This window comes from Poecilia formosa, unplaced genomic scaffold (assembly GCF_000485575.1).
Source record: "Poecilia formosa unplaced genomic scaffold, Poecilia_formosa-5.1.2 Scaffold281, whole genome shotgun sequence".
NCBI lineage: Eukaryota > Metazoa > Chordata > Actinopteri > Cyprinodontiformes > Poeciliidae > Poecilia > Poecilia formosa.
The window spans coordinates 550,212-561,726 of record NW_006800220.1 but is presented as its reverse complement, the minus strand read 5'-3'; the positions used below and the strand labels follow the sequence as shown (position 1 = coordinate 561,726).

General features: G+C 38.6%; 1 protein-coding gene across 1 annotated transcript; it reads left to right on the top strand.

Annotated features, from left to right (window-relative positions):
- Nucleotides 1-4,662: 4,662 nt before the first annotated feature.
- Nucleotides 4,663-11,119, top strand: LOC103151423 (heparan sulfate glucosamine 3-O-sulfotransferase 2-like). The gene is made up of 2 exons (XM_007571464.2): nt 4,663-5,710; nt 10,323-11,119. The coding sequence occupies exons 1-2, from the start codon at nt 5,208-5,210 to the stop codon at nt 10,939-10,941; spliced, it is 1,122 nt and encodes a 373-aa protein (XP_007571526.1). The 5' UTR covers nt 4,663-5,207; the 3' UTR covers nt 10,942-11,119.
- Nucleotides 11,120-11,515: the final 396 nt, after the last annotated feature.

The following is an 11,515-nucleotide window of genomic DNA, read 5'->3' as shown; positions in this document are numbered from 1 at the left end:
GGAGAGAAAAACACGCCGCTAAGCATTCTGGGAAATAGTTCCCACTCTTGTCGTTTTCTTCTTTCAGTTTTTTTAAGTGTGAACCTAAAATCTCTGTTTATTCAACTCTTAATCAGAATCCTTAAGATACTTTTTATTATTGTTTTTCTGATTGATGCTCAAAAGAAGCAGGCGTTCTTTGTCCATTACACCTATTTGAAAATTTAAACTAAGGAAGGAAGAAAGAGGAAGAACACAAAGAAGAAATGAAACAAGAAACGATGATAGAAACTAAGAACCACAAAATACAGAAAGAAATTACAAAAAGAAGGAAGGGAAAAATGAAGACAAGAAAAAAGGAGAAGATGAAAATACACAAGTAAGGACAAAATAAGAGAAAATAAATACAGTGACTGGAAGGAATGAAGGAAAATTAAATGGTAAGTAGGGATGGGCATTTATCATATCATGATGCATTTCTTTTGATAAATATTTTTTTATTTATCATTGTGACGATAAATGGCAATTAATATTTAAAATTCCCCCAAATTGTCAGGATTATTTTTACTGTTTTCTCCTTTTTGTTCAATGAGACTATTGATAAATACCAATAAGTTTGAAAATATTATTAAATACTGTGTGGAGCTTAGTGATACAAATCACACTTCTTTATGTATCCGAAAGAAAGTATTACAAATATATTTATGGTTTATAGGATATTTAAATTAGCAGAATTGATGTTTGTGGAGATGATTTCTGTCATGCAATATGTCACATAAGAGCATTTTAGTCCAAATTAATTCAGTTTCCACTCTAAAAATGTTTACTGAGATCTATCAAATGAGATGATTTCACCAGTTTTATTGTTTTAATTTCACCAGTGTACATAAAATGCTGCAGGAGCTAATTTAGAGCCAACTTTGTGTAAAGGTGCGGAACGTAACCCAACATGAGTAACTGGTTAAATAAAGGAGCTTCGTGTTTAAACCATTTAAACCATCGATTACCCGCTGTGGGTTTGTGTTTCACTATCGGACAAAGACAATCATAAAACGCGTCATATTGTGTTAATTATGAAAAAAAAGCAGATAAGAAAGCCGCTGATATCACACAAAGTTCGTCACAAACGAAATAAAACTAATTTTTCTGTCATTTCTCCAAAACCTGAAGCTTAGCTGAGCGTTTTTCCATCTCTGGAGGAATATTATTCCGTAATTTTTCTGTGAAAAGGTGAACTTACCGTTGACTTTTCCGAATGTCCTTTTTCTGTCTTTCTGACTGAAAACTTTCGCTTTCAGTTAGAAGGAAAAACAATGAGGTGAAGTCACTGAAGTACCACCGGCTGTCCAGCAGGTGGCGGTGCTGTGGCGGTAATTAAGAGTAAAATCAAATCAAAACTGATTTTTATCATTTAGTTCTCCAGATAACACAAATAAACATTTAGCTGTACACCTGTTTCACCTTTACTATGTATATTTAAAATATTTTTTCTGAATATCAGATGAAAAATTATGTGTTTGGGCAATTGTTTTGAACCTATTCCTGCTTTATGTTTAAGTTTTAAAGTTAATTTTCTTTCAGAACATGGAAGCTGATGCTGGTTTTGCCTCCCAGCCTGCAGCTGTGCTGGGTTTGAGCAGCGATCCCTCATCCAGCCAACGTAGGGCTGTGTTGATCATCTGTATCTGCCCTGATGGGCAGGACAGGAAGACTTCCCTCCACTGGCCTCCGCCGCTGATAAACGAGCTGCGTGTCTGATGGAGTGGTCAGTGGCCACATAACCTACATTTAGAGTGGAGGGAGTGAAAAATGTGCTGGCTGCTGGCATGGAGACGTTTGTTTCATCTGTTTTGTCTTTGAAGTTCAGATTCCTGCCTGTTTTGTTAGTTCAGCCTCAGTTTGTTAAATTTGAATGCTTCCTGTTTATCGTGGAGTTTTTTCGCTGACGGTGCTGAGCTGAGAGTTGCGCCGCGCCTCAGTTATGGTTTATGGAGGTCGGAAAGGTTAAGCTCCTGTGCACTAAGCTACAATAAGACTTATGCTCAGGGAATGAGACAAAGGGCAAACTGATTTTATTATTTCTGATAGCGACACCGAAAATCCAAGCTGTGGTCTCAGCAGAGAGTTGCGATTATAACATTTAATCACGGCGCCCTATCGCTGAGCTGCGCAGGCTTCTCGCCTCGAGGTTTGATTTACCCGCCCTCTTCCTGAGGAAAAATCTCATTCAGTAGACGGATTGCCGAGCAGCTCCCTCTGACTCGCCTCTATAAATCATTCTTTAATCAGAGGCCTGAGATTGGGCGCAGACACCCGCAGGAGCTCCACGGCGACATCTCAACTCCTCCCCATGTGTCTTTGCAGTCTGGGGAGTTTTTACCCTCCGCTGTTTTCCACCTTGGGCCTTGTCTGCATTTGTACCAGTCATCAGAAAAAACGAAGAGAGATGACCGCCCACCGCTCCTCAAACACTTCCCCCGCTGGAGGGAAAGTTGTGCCAGATGAGGTCAGTTCAGACCCGAAAGAGGGAAACTCAGGAGTTCAGGTCGACCTAAAGGTCTTATGACGTGTCAGCAGCCTGTGAGGAATGATCCATTTTGCATTACCATAACTTCATCACACTACATTGTAAAGAGAAGTTAATGCATCGTCATCTTTGGCATAAATCATTTTGAGCTGTTAATGGTTTATTAGCGTAAAATTGATCGATTCTGCTAAGACCTTCTTTCGGTGTTGTAGTTTGGCCTCCATCCATCTGAGGGCGCTGCTGGTTATCCTTAAGAATAGCCAGTTGATACATAAACAAAGATGGCGGAGCCATACCAGAACGGGAAGGAGAAACGGTTCAAACAGAGTCTGATGGGATTCAAAATTCACTTTATGCAGTTCTGTTTTAAAAAAATAAACACTCAACAAACTCATTAACGCCGTCGTGCATGAATTATGATCCTTTATGTCAGGATTTTTTTCCCCAATGTTTTTGATTTTCTTAAGACATAAAAAGTTGTGTGGGGGGGGGGGATGTAAAACAAAAAGAAGTTCTAGGATTTTTTTCCTATGTGATCAGTTGCAGTTTTCTCCAAATACAAAGTTGTTATTTGAGAAATATATCAGCAGTTTCAGTCTTTAGCGATTACTTGATGTCACAACATTTTATTTTTACTTGTCAGAGTTTTTTCTACGGTAGAAGGAGGGACTGGATGATCCCGAGTTGCGTTTTCGTCTGCTTTAAATACATTTTCCCTGCACTTGCAGTGGATGGCCAGTAGTTGGCAGTGTATTGTATGAGGGTCAGTGGTCTGTGTGCATTTAGATGGCTACCCACTGCAGTGACCCCTATGCATGAAGAGGCTACATTTTCACTTTAATACTAGTGAAACAAAAAATTAAAATATATTGTTTGTTTTTGTTTGTTTTGTTTTTTTTAATGTAGCCCTTTATGCTATGAAAAGACAGCCAGGCCTCTTGGTGCTGAGGTTTTAAGAAAATGGCCGCTTATCAATTAATCGATGAGATCAGTCAACTTTAGATTAACTCATTAATACATGACTTGCTTCTGTCTGATATAAAGAATAGTAAGATAACTGTACCAACTGCTAGCGCGGTGGTGTTAGCATCAGGAACTCCAGTGGTGAAGCCGGAGAACCCCCATGGGGTCTTTCTGCCACACGGGCAGAAAGACCCCATGGGGTTCGAACCCGTCACCTCCTGGGTGCAGGGCAGCTTTTCCAGTAAATAAAGTCGGCCAACATTAAAACATTAAGCTTCTGGGAAAAAGAAAAGACTAGTTTAAATTAGCTACAATTTCTGATCAACATCTGGACAAAATTATTCCAAAATCTTTTAGATTTTCCTCATAATCACATGTTTATATTTACATTTATGACATGAAATGAAAAGTATTTTCTGGCATGTACAGAATTTTTTGCTTATGGAAAAAGAAATCTTCCAGAAGCGACGGTTTTAGTTTTGCTGAAATGTTGACAGATTTGCTATTTAAAAATAGTCTAATTAGCAAGAATGAAGATCAGGTGTTTCTGGCCTGGTTTGCTGCAAAAAATAATTAACTGGAGTTAAAAAAAAAAAAAAGCTTGTAAACAAAAAAAAAACGCAGAATTAATTCTCACCACATAAGTTTGAGTTGGAGCTTCTCCATATCAGCCTGAGGAAAATGAAAAGTTATAATACAAGTGAAACTCAGGAAAAGTTAATTTATTTCAGTAATTTAGTTTAAAAAAATGGATCTCAGATTATTTTCAAGTGTTTATTTTAGTAGATTATTGCAGAACAGAATGAGATTCATTTTTTAAATTAAATCATTGAAATAAATTCACTTTTAGATAATTTTGCATGACGTGAAAAACGAAATATTTTTGTGGAACAGCAGGGTTGTTGCACTGAAAAAAATGTTTCCTTAAATTAACTTAAAAAAATTATTTGTTGATGCTAATTTATTATTATTTTTGGTCAACATATAATTCTGATTTGAATAATTCTGAAACCACAATGTGCAAAACTAATAAAATTAGATGTAGCAAATTTTTAAGTTGGTTCAAATGAATATTTTTTCCAGTGTACAGGGTGGGAATGGTAATTACTGATGGTTATGGTTGCATTTCAACTGTTATTTATTTTTGCTGTTGCAGTAACATTTTAGATATTTAATCACTTCCATTTTCAAAATGTTCATAGATTTATTCAAAGGGACAAACTGCGCCGCGCTTGATGGCACAAACTTTCCACCAAGTGAGTAACCTGCTGAACGCAGGAAACCGGAGGGGGTCGTTTGTTTTGGTTTTTTTAAAGCAAAGTGCTCTGACGTCACCGTGTTGGAATATTTTTGCGCCACTCAGCTGGTTTGGAGCTCCCAGTCCGCGCATGTTTCCACAGAGCGCGCTGCGCTCCGCTCCGGCGCCCCAGCCGTGCGTAATGATCACGGAGAGCTCAGGAGCTTTAAAACAGGATGTCGCTTCCCAGGTCAGCTCGAAGCGACCTGACACCTTCCCTGGTGCTGAGCTGAGGAGACGGGGATCTGGATTCCTGTGTTGTTGGGAAATACAGCCTCCCGCCCCGTGGAGTGGTGGAAGTACTGACCTGTCAGTGTTTCTGAAGGTCTGTGTTGATTCGGAGTCATCTGGCAGCTCCACCGCTGAAGCAGGTGAAGTAGTTAGTCAGGATGGGGCGCCTGGTCAGTTAGAAAACCATGAACTGTTTGTCTAAATGGAGAGATGGCATGCGTGCTCATCTTCAGTCGACTTGTCCCGTTCTCACACCGGCTCAGAGGAACATCACTTTGTTTCTTATCTCTTTTTCTGTCGTTTCTGTGCTACTGCGCGCTTTTCCCCGGCGGTGCTGTCATGCAAAAGTCAGGTGATCCGACGCCCAGCTGTCTGCTAGCTGATGGAGCCAAGCGGCGCCTTCAGAAATCCCTGTCCTGTCTGTTTCCGCCGGACGCCAGGAGGAGCAGCGCTGCTGATGAGGCGCCTCACCCGCAAGCCGACCCGAGGCGCTCCGCCGCGGCCCGCACCGGCAGGGAGAACACCCCCAGTCCTCCGATGAGCCACCTGAAGTTCGGCAACAAAAAGTTACCAAACGCCATTATAGTCGGCGTGAAGAAGGGAGGAACGAGGGCGGTGCTGGAGTTCATCAGGATTCATCCGGACGTCCGAGCGGCTGGAACCGAAACGCATTTCTTCGATCGAAATTATGATCGAGGTCTGGAGTGGTACAGGTAAGAACCAACCATAAGCGATAAACGGACATCGTTGGGCGCGGAATTATATTATTCTTTATTAAGTTTTCAGAGGAAAAAACGTGACACTGAATACATGGAGTCTGCAACTTCACTGCAAAAACACAAAATCTGTCCAGTTAATTTTGGTCTATTTCTGCTGCAAATATCTCAGTAATCTCGAAATAAGACAAAACTAACTTAAAAGAAACATTTCAGCAAGATATAGGAGCTTGTTTTAAGTAAATATTTCCTTAATATTGATGAAAAAGTTCTACTTCCATTGGCAGATAAATTAACTTATGGTAAAAATGTCTTTTAGTGAAATAATCTGCCAGTGGAAGAAGTAGAAGTCAATATTAAGGAATTATTTACTTAAAACAAACCTCTATATCTCACTACAAAACTACTTATTTCAAGTGTGTCAACATATTTGCTCTATAAACTACACCAAAAATACTTGGTAAGATTTTGTGTTTTTGCAGTGCTAAAGATATAAAAAGACTTTATATTAAACTGTTTTTTTTTTGTTTGTTTTTTTCAAGATTGGAGGCTAAAGAAAAAACATTTTTTGTTCTGAGTTTCTGATTCCACCTATAAATTATAAACTGTAAGCAACGGTTTAGACGTCATTCTGAAAGTTCATTTTGCTGTTTGATGTATTTATGGATCTGAAATTCTTTAATTTCTGTTTTCATGCACTTAATGATTTGGGGGAAATCGTCATATTTTCAGTTTTTAACCTGCTGATCAAGAGAAAATAAGTCAATTTGTATTTCATGACTATTGATTGCTGTTTGTCTGTGTAAGATTTGACTCAGACTTGTGGCTGGAGCCTCAGGAAACCTTTACTTTATGTAATTAGGTTATAATTATAGTCTGAAACCACTGAAAAGCACAAAACATAATAAACTTTATTTTATTATCAGTTAAACTAGCATCAAAACAAAGACATGCATGGCTTTTCAAAATAAAGGCCTTTTATGTTAATACATAAAATAGATTTTTTTGTAAATTGTCTTGAGATGAGTGTAAACTGAATTGAATTGAATACATTACACCTCAGTAACACACATGCAGGCCAGTCAGCATCTCTAGTAGCACTGGGCAGATTTATTCAACTTCACAAAATGCATTTTCTTTCAAATGTTTATAAATATAAATATAATATTTATGGTCTTCAAAAAAACAAATAGGAACATTTTTCTTGAGTATTTTGGAGTTACAGTGTCTGTGATTATCCTGAAGTTAGCGCTCAAACTTCACCTTAAATCTGCTTTCAAACTGCAGCAACAGACAAAAACATCAAGGCTGGACTGTTTGTTGCTTATTGATATAAACCCAAGAGAAATGCAAGTAGCTTATGGATGTACACTGTCACTTTAAATATGCAAGGCGGCCATCTTGAATGCCTGTGTAAAACTCTTGTGTCAAACTCGAGGCCCTTGGACCAAATCCGGCCCGCTGTAGCTTTTTATGTGGCCTTCTAGATTCTAGATGAAACACTAAGTGTGATTAAATATCATGTTATCAGTCAAATCAATGCAGTTTTTATTTGTTTATTGCCAAATTACATCAATCAGTCCCTCCAGTTTCCTGAGAATTATCGTGGAAATTCACACAAAATCAACAAATCCCCACACATTTGTGCTAATACATATTTGAGAGTTTATTGCAGATTTTTCTCAAAAATTTTCAAAAACTTTCTTACTTGTACTAAACAGCTGCCTCAGCTGTAGTTAATGTCAGGTCCATGATCCACACAGAGAGGAATTAAAAAATCACGTTTACTGTCAAAAACCCCACAAATATCACAAATATTTCCAAATTAGTACCACAAACACTTTGACTTTTATCGCAAAAAAATCACAAAATGAATCAAAAAATCCTGGAGGGACTGAAAAGATTATGAATATTATCATTTAATTTTAAGAATTCATTGATATTTTAATGGTTTGTGATCAGGTTTTATCAATCCATTCTGGCACAACCGGCCCTTTAAGAGGTTTCGTGACCTTGATTTGGCCTAAAACGAAAATGAGTTTGACACCGCTGCTGTTCAGTGAAACAAAATATAATAAACCTCTGGGTTAAACTGTATTATTCAGCTGATTAACACCCCACACATTTAGCATGTCTTTAATTATTAAATTAGCCCCATTAGAGATTAACAACAAGAATATGTTTGTTTGTTGATAAGAAAAGTATGTATGACAACCAGTCACTCTCATTTACTTTTAAAGACATGCTACTTTAATGATTGCTGTCTTGTAGTCTGCGGGGGAAATGTGTAGACAATAATTACAGAGTGAAAGTATCTCCACTAATTGGCGCTCTTCAGGATGTTTGGCAGCTGAAGCCCTTTTATCTCACAGTCGTCTTCCAGAGATGTGATCCCACAGGCCGTTACTGCCGTTTGACTGTCAGCTGTCAGAACTGGTGAAAGGTCAGACGGCGGATGCTTTGAAAATAAAACAGCTGTTTCATTAACAAGGCCCAATTCGTTGTCAGGAATCTTTTCGTTCTAAATCTGTAGCTCAGTGTGCATGGCCTGTTTTAAGCAATATCTAAACAAAAGAATAAAGATTGCTGCAGTGAACTTGCCAAGCATCAGATGGTGGCTTTCCTGGCCAAGTCTGTGCCGCGCTAAAAGCTGCAGAGCAGAACCAGCTTGGCCAGGTCCTCCTGCAGAGAACAAATAACAGCAAACAGACGTTTATTTTCACAGTCTTTCTGTGCGCCCTGAGCTGGTTTTGTTGTTTTCCATAAAGTTTAATTTGTGTTCCTGATACGACATCCTGTGTGTGTAAACGTGACCCAGATTATTCCAATGGCTGAATCAACACATCATCATGTTCTGCAACCGCGTGCTAATGGCTCATTCATGGATTCAGATGTGTTGGGGAAACATCGAAAACATGTCTTATGACATTAGCACCAGATCAGGAGGCGTCCTTCACTCTGGAGCAGAATTACACAGCAACTCTAAAAACCAGACAGAGCGTTGATGGTGCACTGTAAAACATTAGAAGGTGGTTTAACTCCATCTGCTGCCTGGAAAATGAAATTTAAGTCAACAAGAAAATAGTTTTGCTTTTAACTCAGAAATTAAAGTTCATGAAGTTGATTTAACAACAAGTTGACAAGTTGAACTCCATCAATATTAAGGAATTATTTCCTTAAAACAAGCTTCCATCTCTAAAAAGTTGCTTGTAAATTTGTTCCGTCTCATGTGAAGTTTGCACTAGAAACTGGACCAGATGTCTGGTAAGATTTTGTGTTTTTACAGCCTGATGGTGGATTTGAGGCAGAGATGTCCAGACAGAAACTCTGTGCCAAACTTTTCCTCAGTCAACATCTGCAGTAGCAACCATGTCCAAATGTGCAGATAGGCTGGTTGCTAAGAGACCAAAGTTTATTTTTCACGCTGCATATGCAGCACCAGAACATCGTTGTGACTGGATTAACGAGGAACCAATTATTAAATGTTAAAACAGATAACCAAAGACTTTCCTGAATTCAACTTAAGTTCTATCAGAGGTTATTGAAGTAAACATGTATTTTCATTCATTACTGCATCAGATCCAGTGTGATGCAGTAATAAAACAAAGGCGGATTATTTAAAAGTGTTGGTGAAGTTTCTGATTCAATAGTTTATGATTACAATGTACAGCCAAATTTTTGATTTGCTCTTTGTTCCTTTTTTATTGGTCTGAATGTCTCACTGGCTATAATCTGAATCTGCTTTGCGTCATTATTTCCTGATCAGGTTTCAGTCACCAATTTTCAACTTTTTGAAACAAACCCAAAAAACATGATTGATCAGCCAATTTGTGAGGCAATTATATTTTCACACAGGTTTGAAATTCATTTAAATTAAACAAAAACAAAAGCAGAATAAACTTATAAGGTGACATTTACTTTTTAGTGGTGCTGCATTTGGAAGAAAAATCTTATGCTGCAGATCGTCTTGAATCAGGAATTTACTGTTGTAAAATAGACCTGTGTTTTGATTGTTGAGAATCAATTCAGACATAATAATAATAATAATAATAATAATAATAATAATAATAATAATAATAATAACAATAATAATAAAACATTTCAGGTTTTTTGTTTGATTTTTTTCTGATAAGAACATAATCTAATGTAAATGATCTTTTGTTAGCAGCTCAGTCTCCTCTGCCAGAACAAACCGTCTGAAAACATTTACCTGAACCACCATGGCCTACTTTAGAGACCCAGAACTAACCTCTTTCACACATATATATATTTATATATATAAGTACATGTTCTGATTGCTTTCATGGTGATTTATTACTCCTGAACAGTTCTGGGCTGATGTGCAGGGAAGCTGTCTACGACACGAGTCTCAAGCGACAACAAACCACCAAGACTTTGTTCATCTACATTAAGAAACTGGGTTTAAAATGGAGCCAAGTTTGAGTGGCTTTGTTCACCCGCTGTAATCCTGCCCTAAATATATAATTTATGCAGTTCTGACTTGTTTTAATATTTTACGTTTGGTGGTAACTTCAGCAGCTTTGAACAGGTAAATAATCATCTTTCCCTAGAAATCCTGCCATGTTCTTTACTTTCTGTTTTTGTTCAGAGGTTTAATGCCACGGACCCTTGAAAGCCAAATAACGATGGAGAAGACACCAAGCTACTTTGTGACCAAAGAGACGCCGCACCGGATCTCTGCCATGTCCCAGGAAACGAAGCTCATTGTTGTGGTGCGAGACCCGGTCACTCGAGCGATATCAGACTACACCCAGACTTTGTCCAAAACGCCGGACCTGCCCAGCTTCCAGGACCTGGCCTTCAGGAACCAGAGCCTGGGGATCGTGGACGTGTCGTGGAACGCCATCCGGATCGGCCTGTACGCGCTGCACCTGGAGAACTGGCTGCGCTACTTCCCCCTGGCTCAGATCCACTTTGTGAGCGGGGAGCGTCTCATCACGGACCCGGCCGGCGAGCTGGCCCGGGTGCAGGACTTCCTCGGGCTGAAGCGCATCGTCACCGACAAGCACTTCTATTTCAATCGCACCAAGGGCTTCCCTTGCCTTAAAAAGCCGGAGAGCAGCGGCTCGCCCCGCTGCCTGGGCAAGTCCAAGGGCAGAACTCACGTCCAGATAGACAGAGACGCCATCGAGCAACTGAGAGATTTCTACCGGCCTTATAACGTCAAGTTCTACGAAATGGTGGGACACGACTTTAAATGGGAGTAGATGTTTGAGACTTGATGCTACGGGATGCACTGCATACAAAACGTCTACACAGCTGTTACAATGCCAGGTTCTTAGAAATAATGAGTCCAAGAAAAGTAACTTCAGAACTTTTTCCACCTTCACTGTAAAACATCAGAAGGTGAATTAACGTGAAAATGAAAATGCTGCCTGGAAAATGAACTTTAAGTCAATAATAGTTTTAGTTTTAACTCATAAATTAAAGTTCATGAAGTTGATTTAACAACAAGAGACAAGTTGTCTAAACTTTGTTTTTAAGTTCATTAATTTTGAATTGTGAGTTTTAACTTAATGCTGCAATTTAAACCAAATAATTATTTCACAAAATGCAAGAAAAAAAACTGTCCTCACCCAGTTAAAGAGCCACATTTCTCTGTTATTTTACTCACAATATAAAATTAAAATAACGACTTAATTTACTGTAGAATAATTTAAATTCTTGTTTCAAATCACATGAACCAAATTTCTGATCTGATGATGAATTTTATGAAACATCTGAATGAATTCAGCTCAGAAACATTTAGTGTGAACAGATCAACGTAACACACTTCCATCT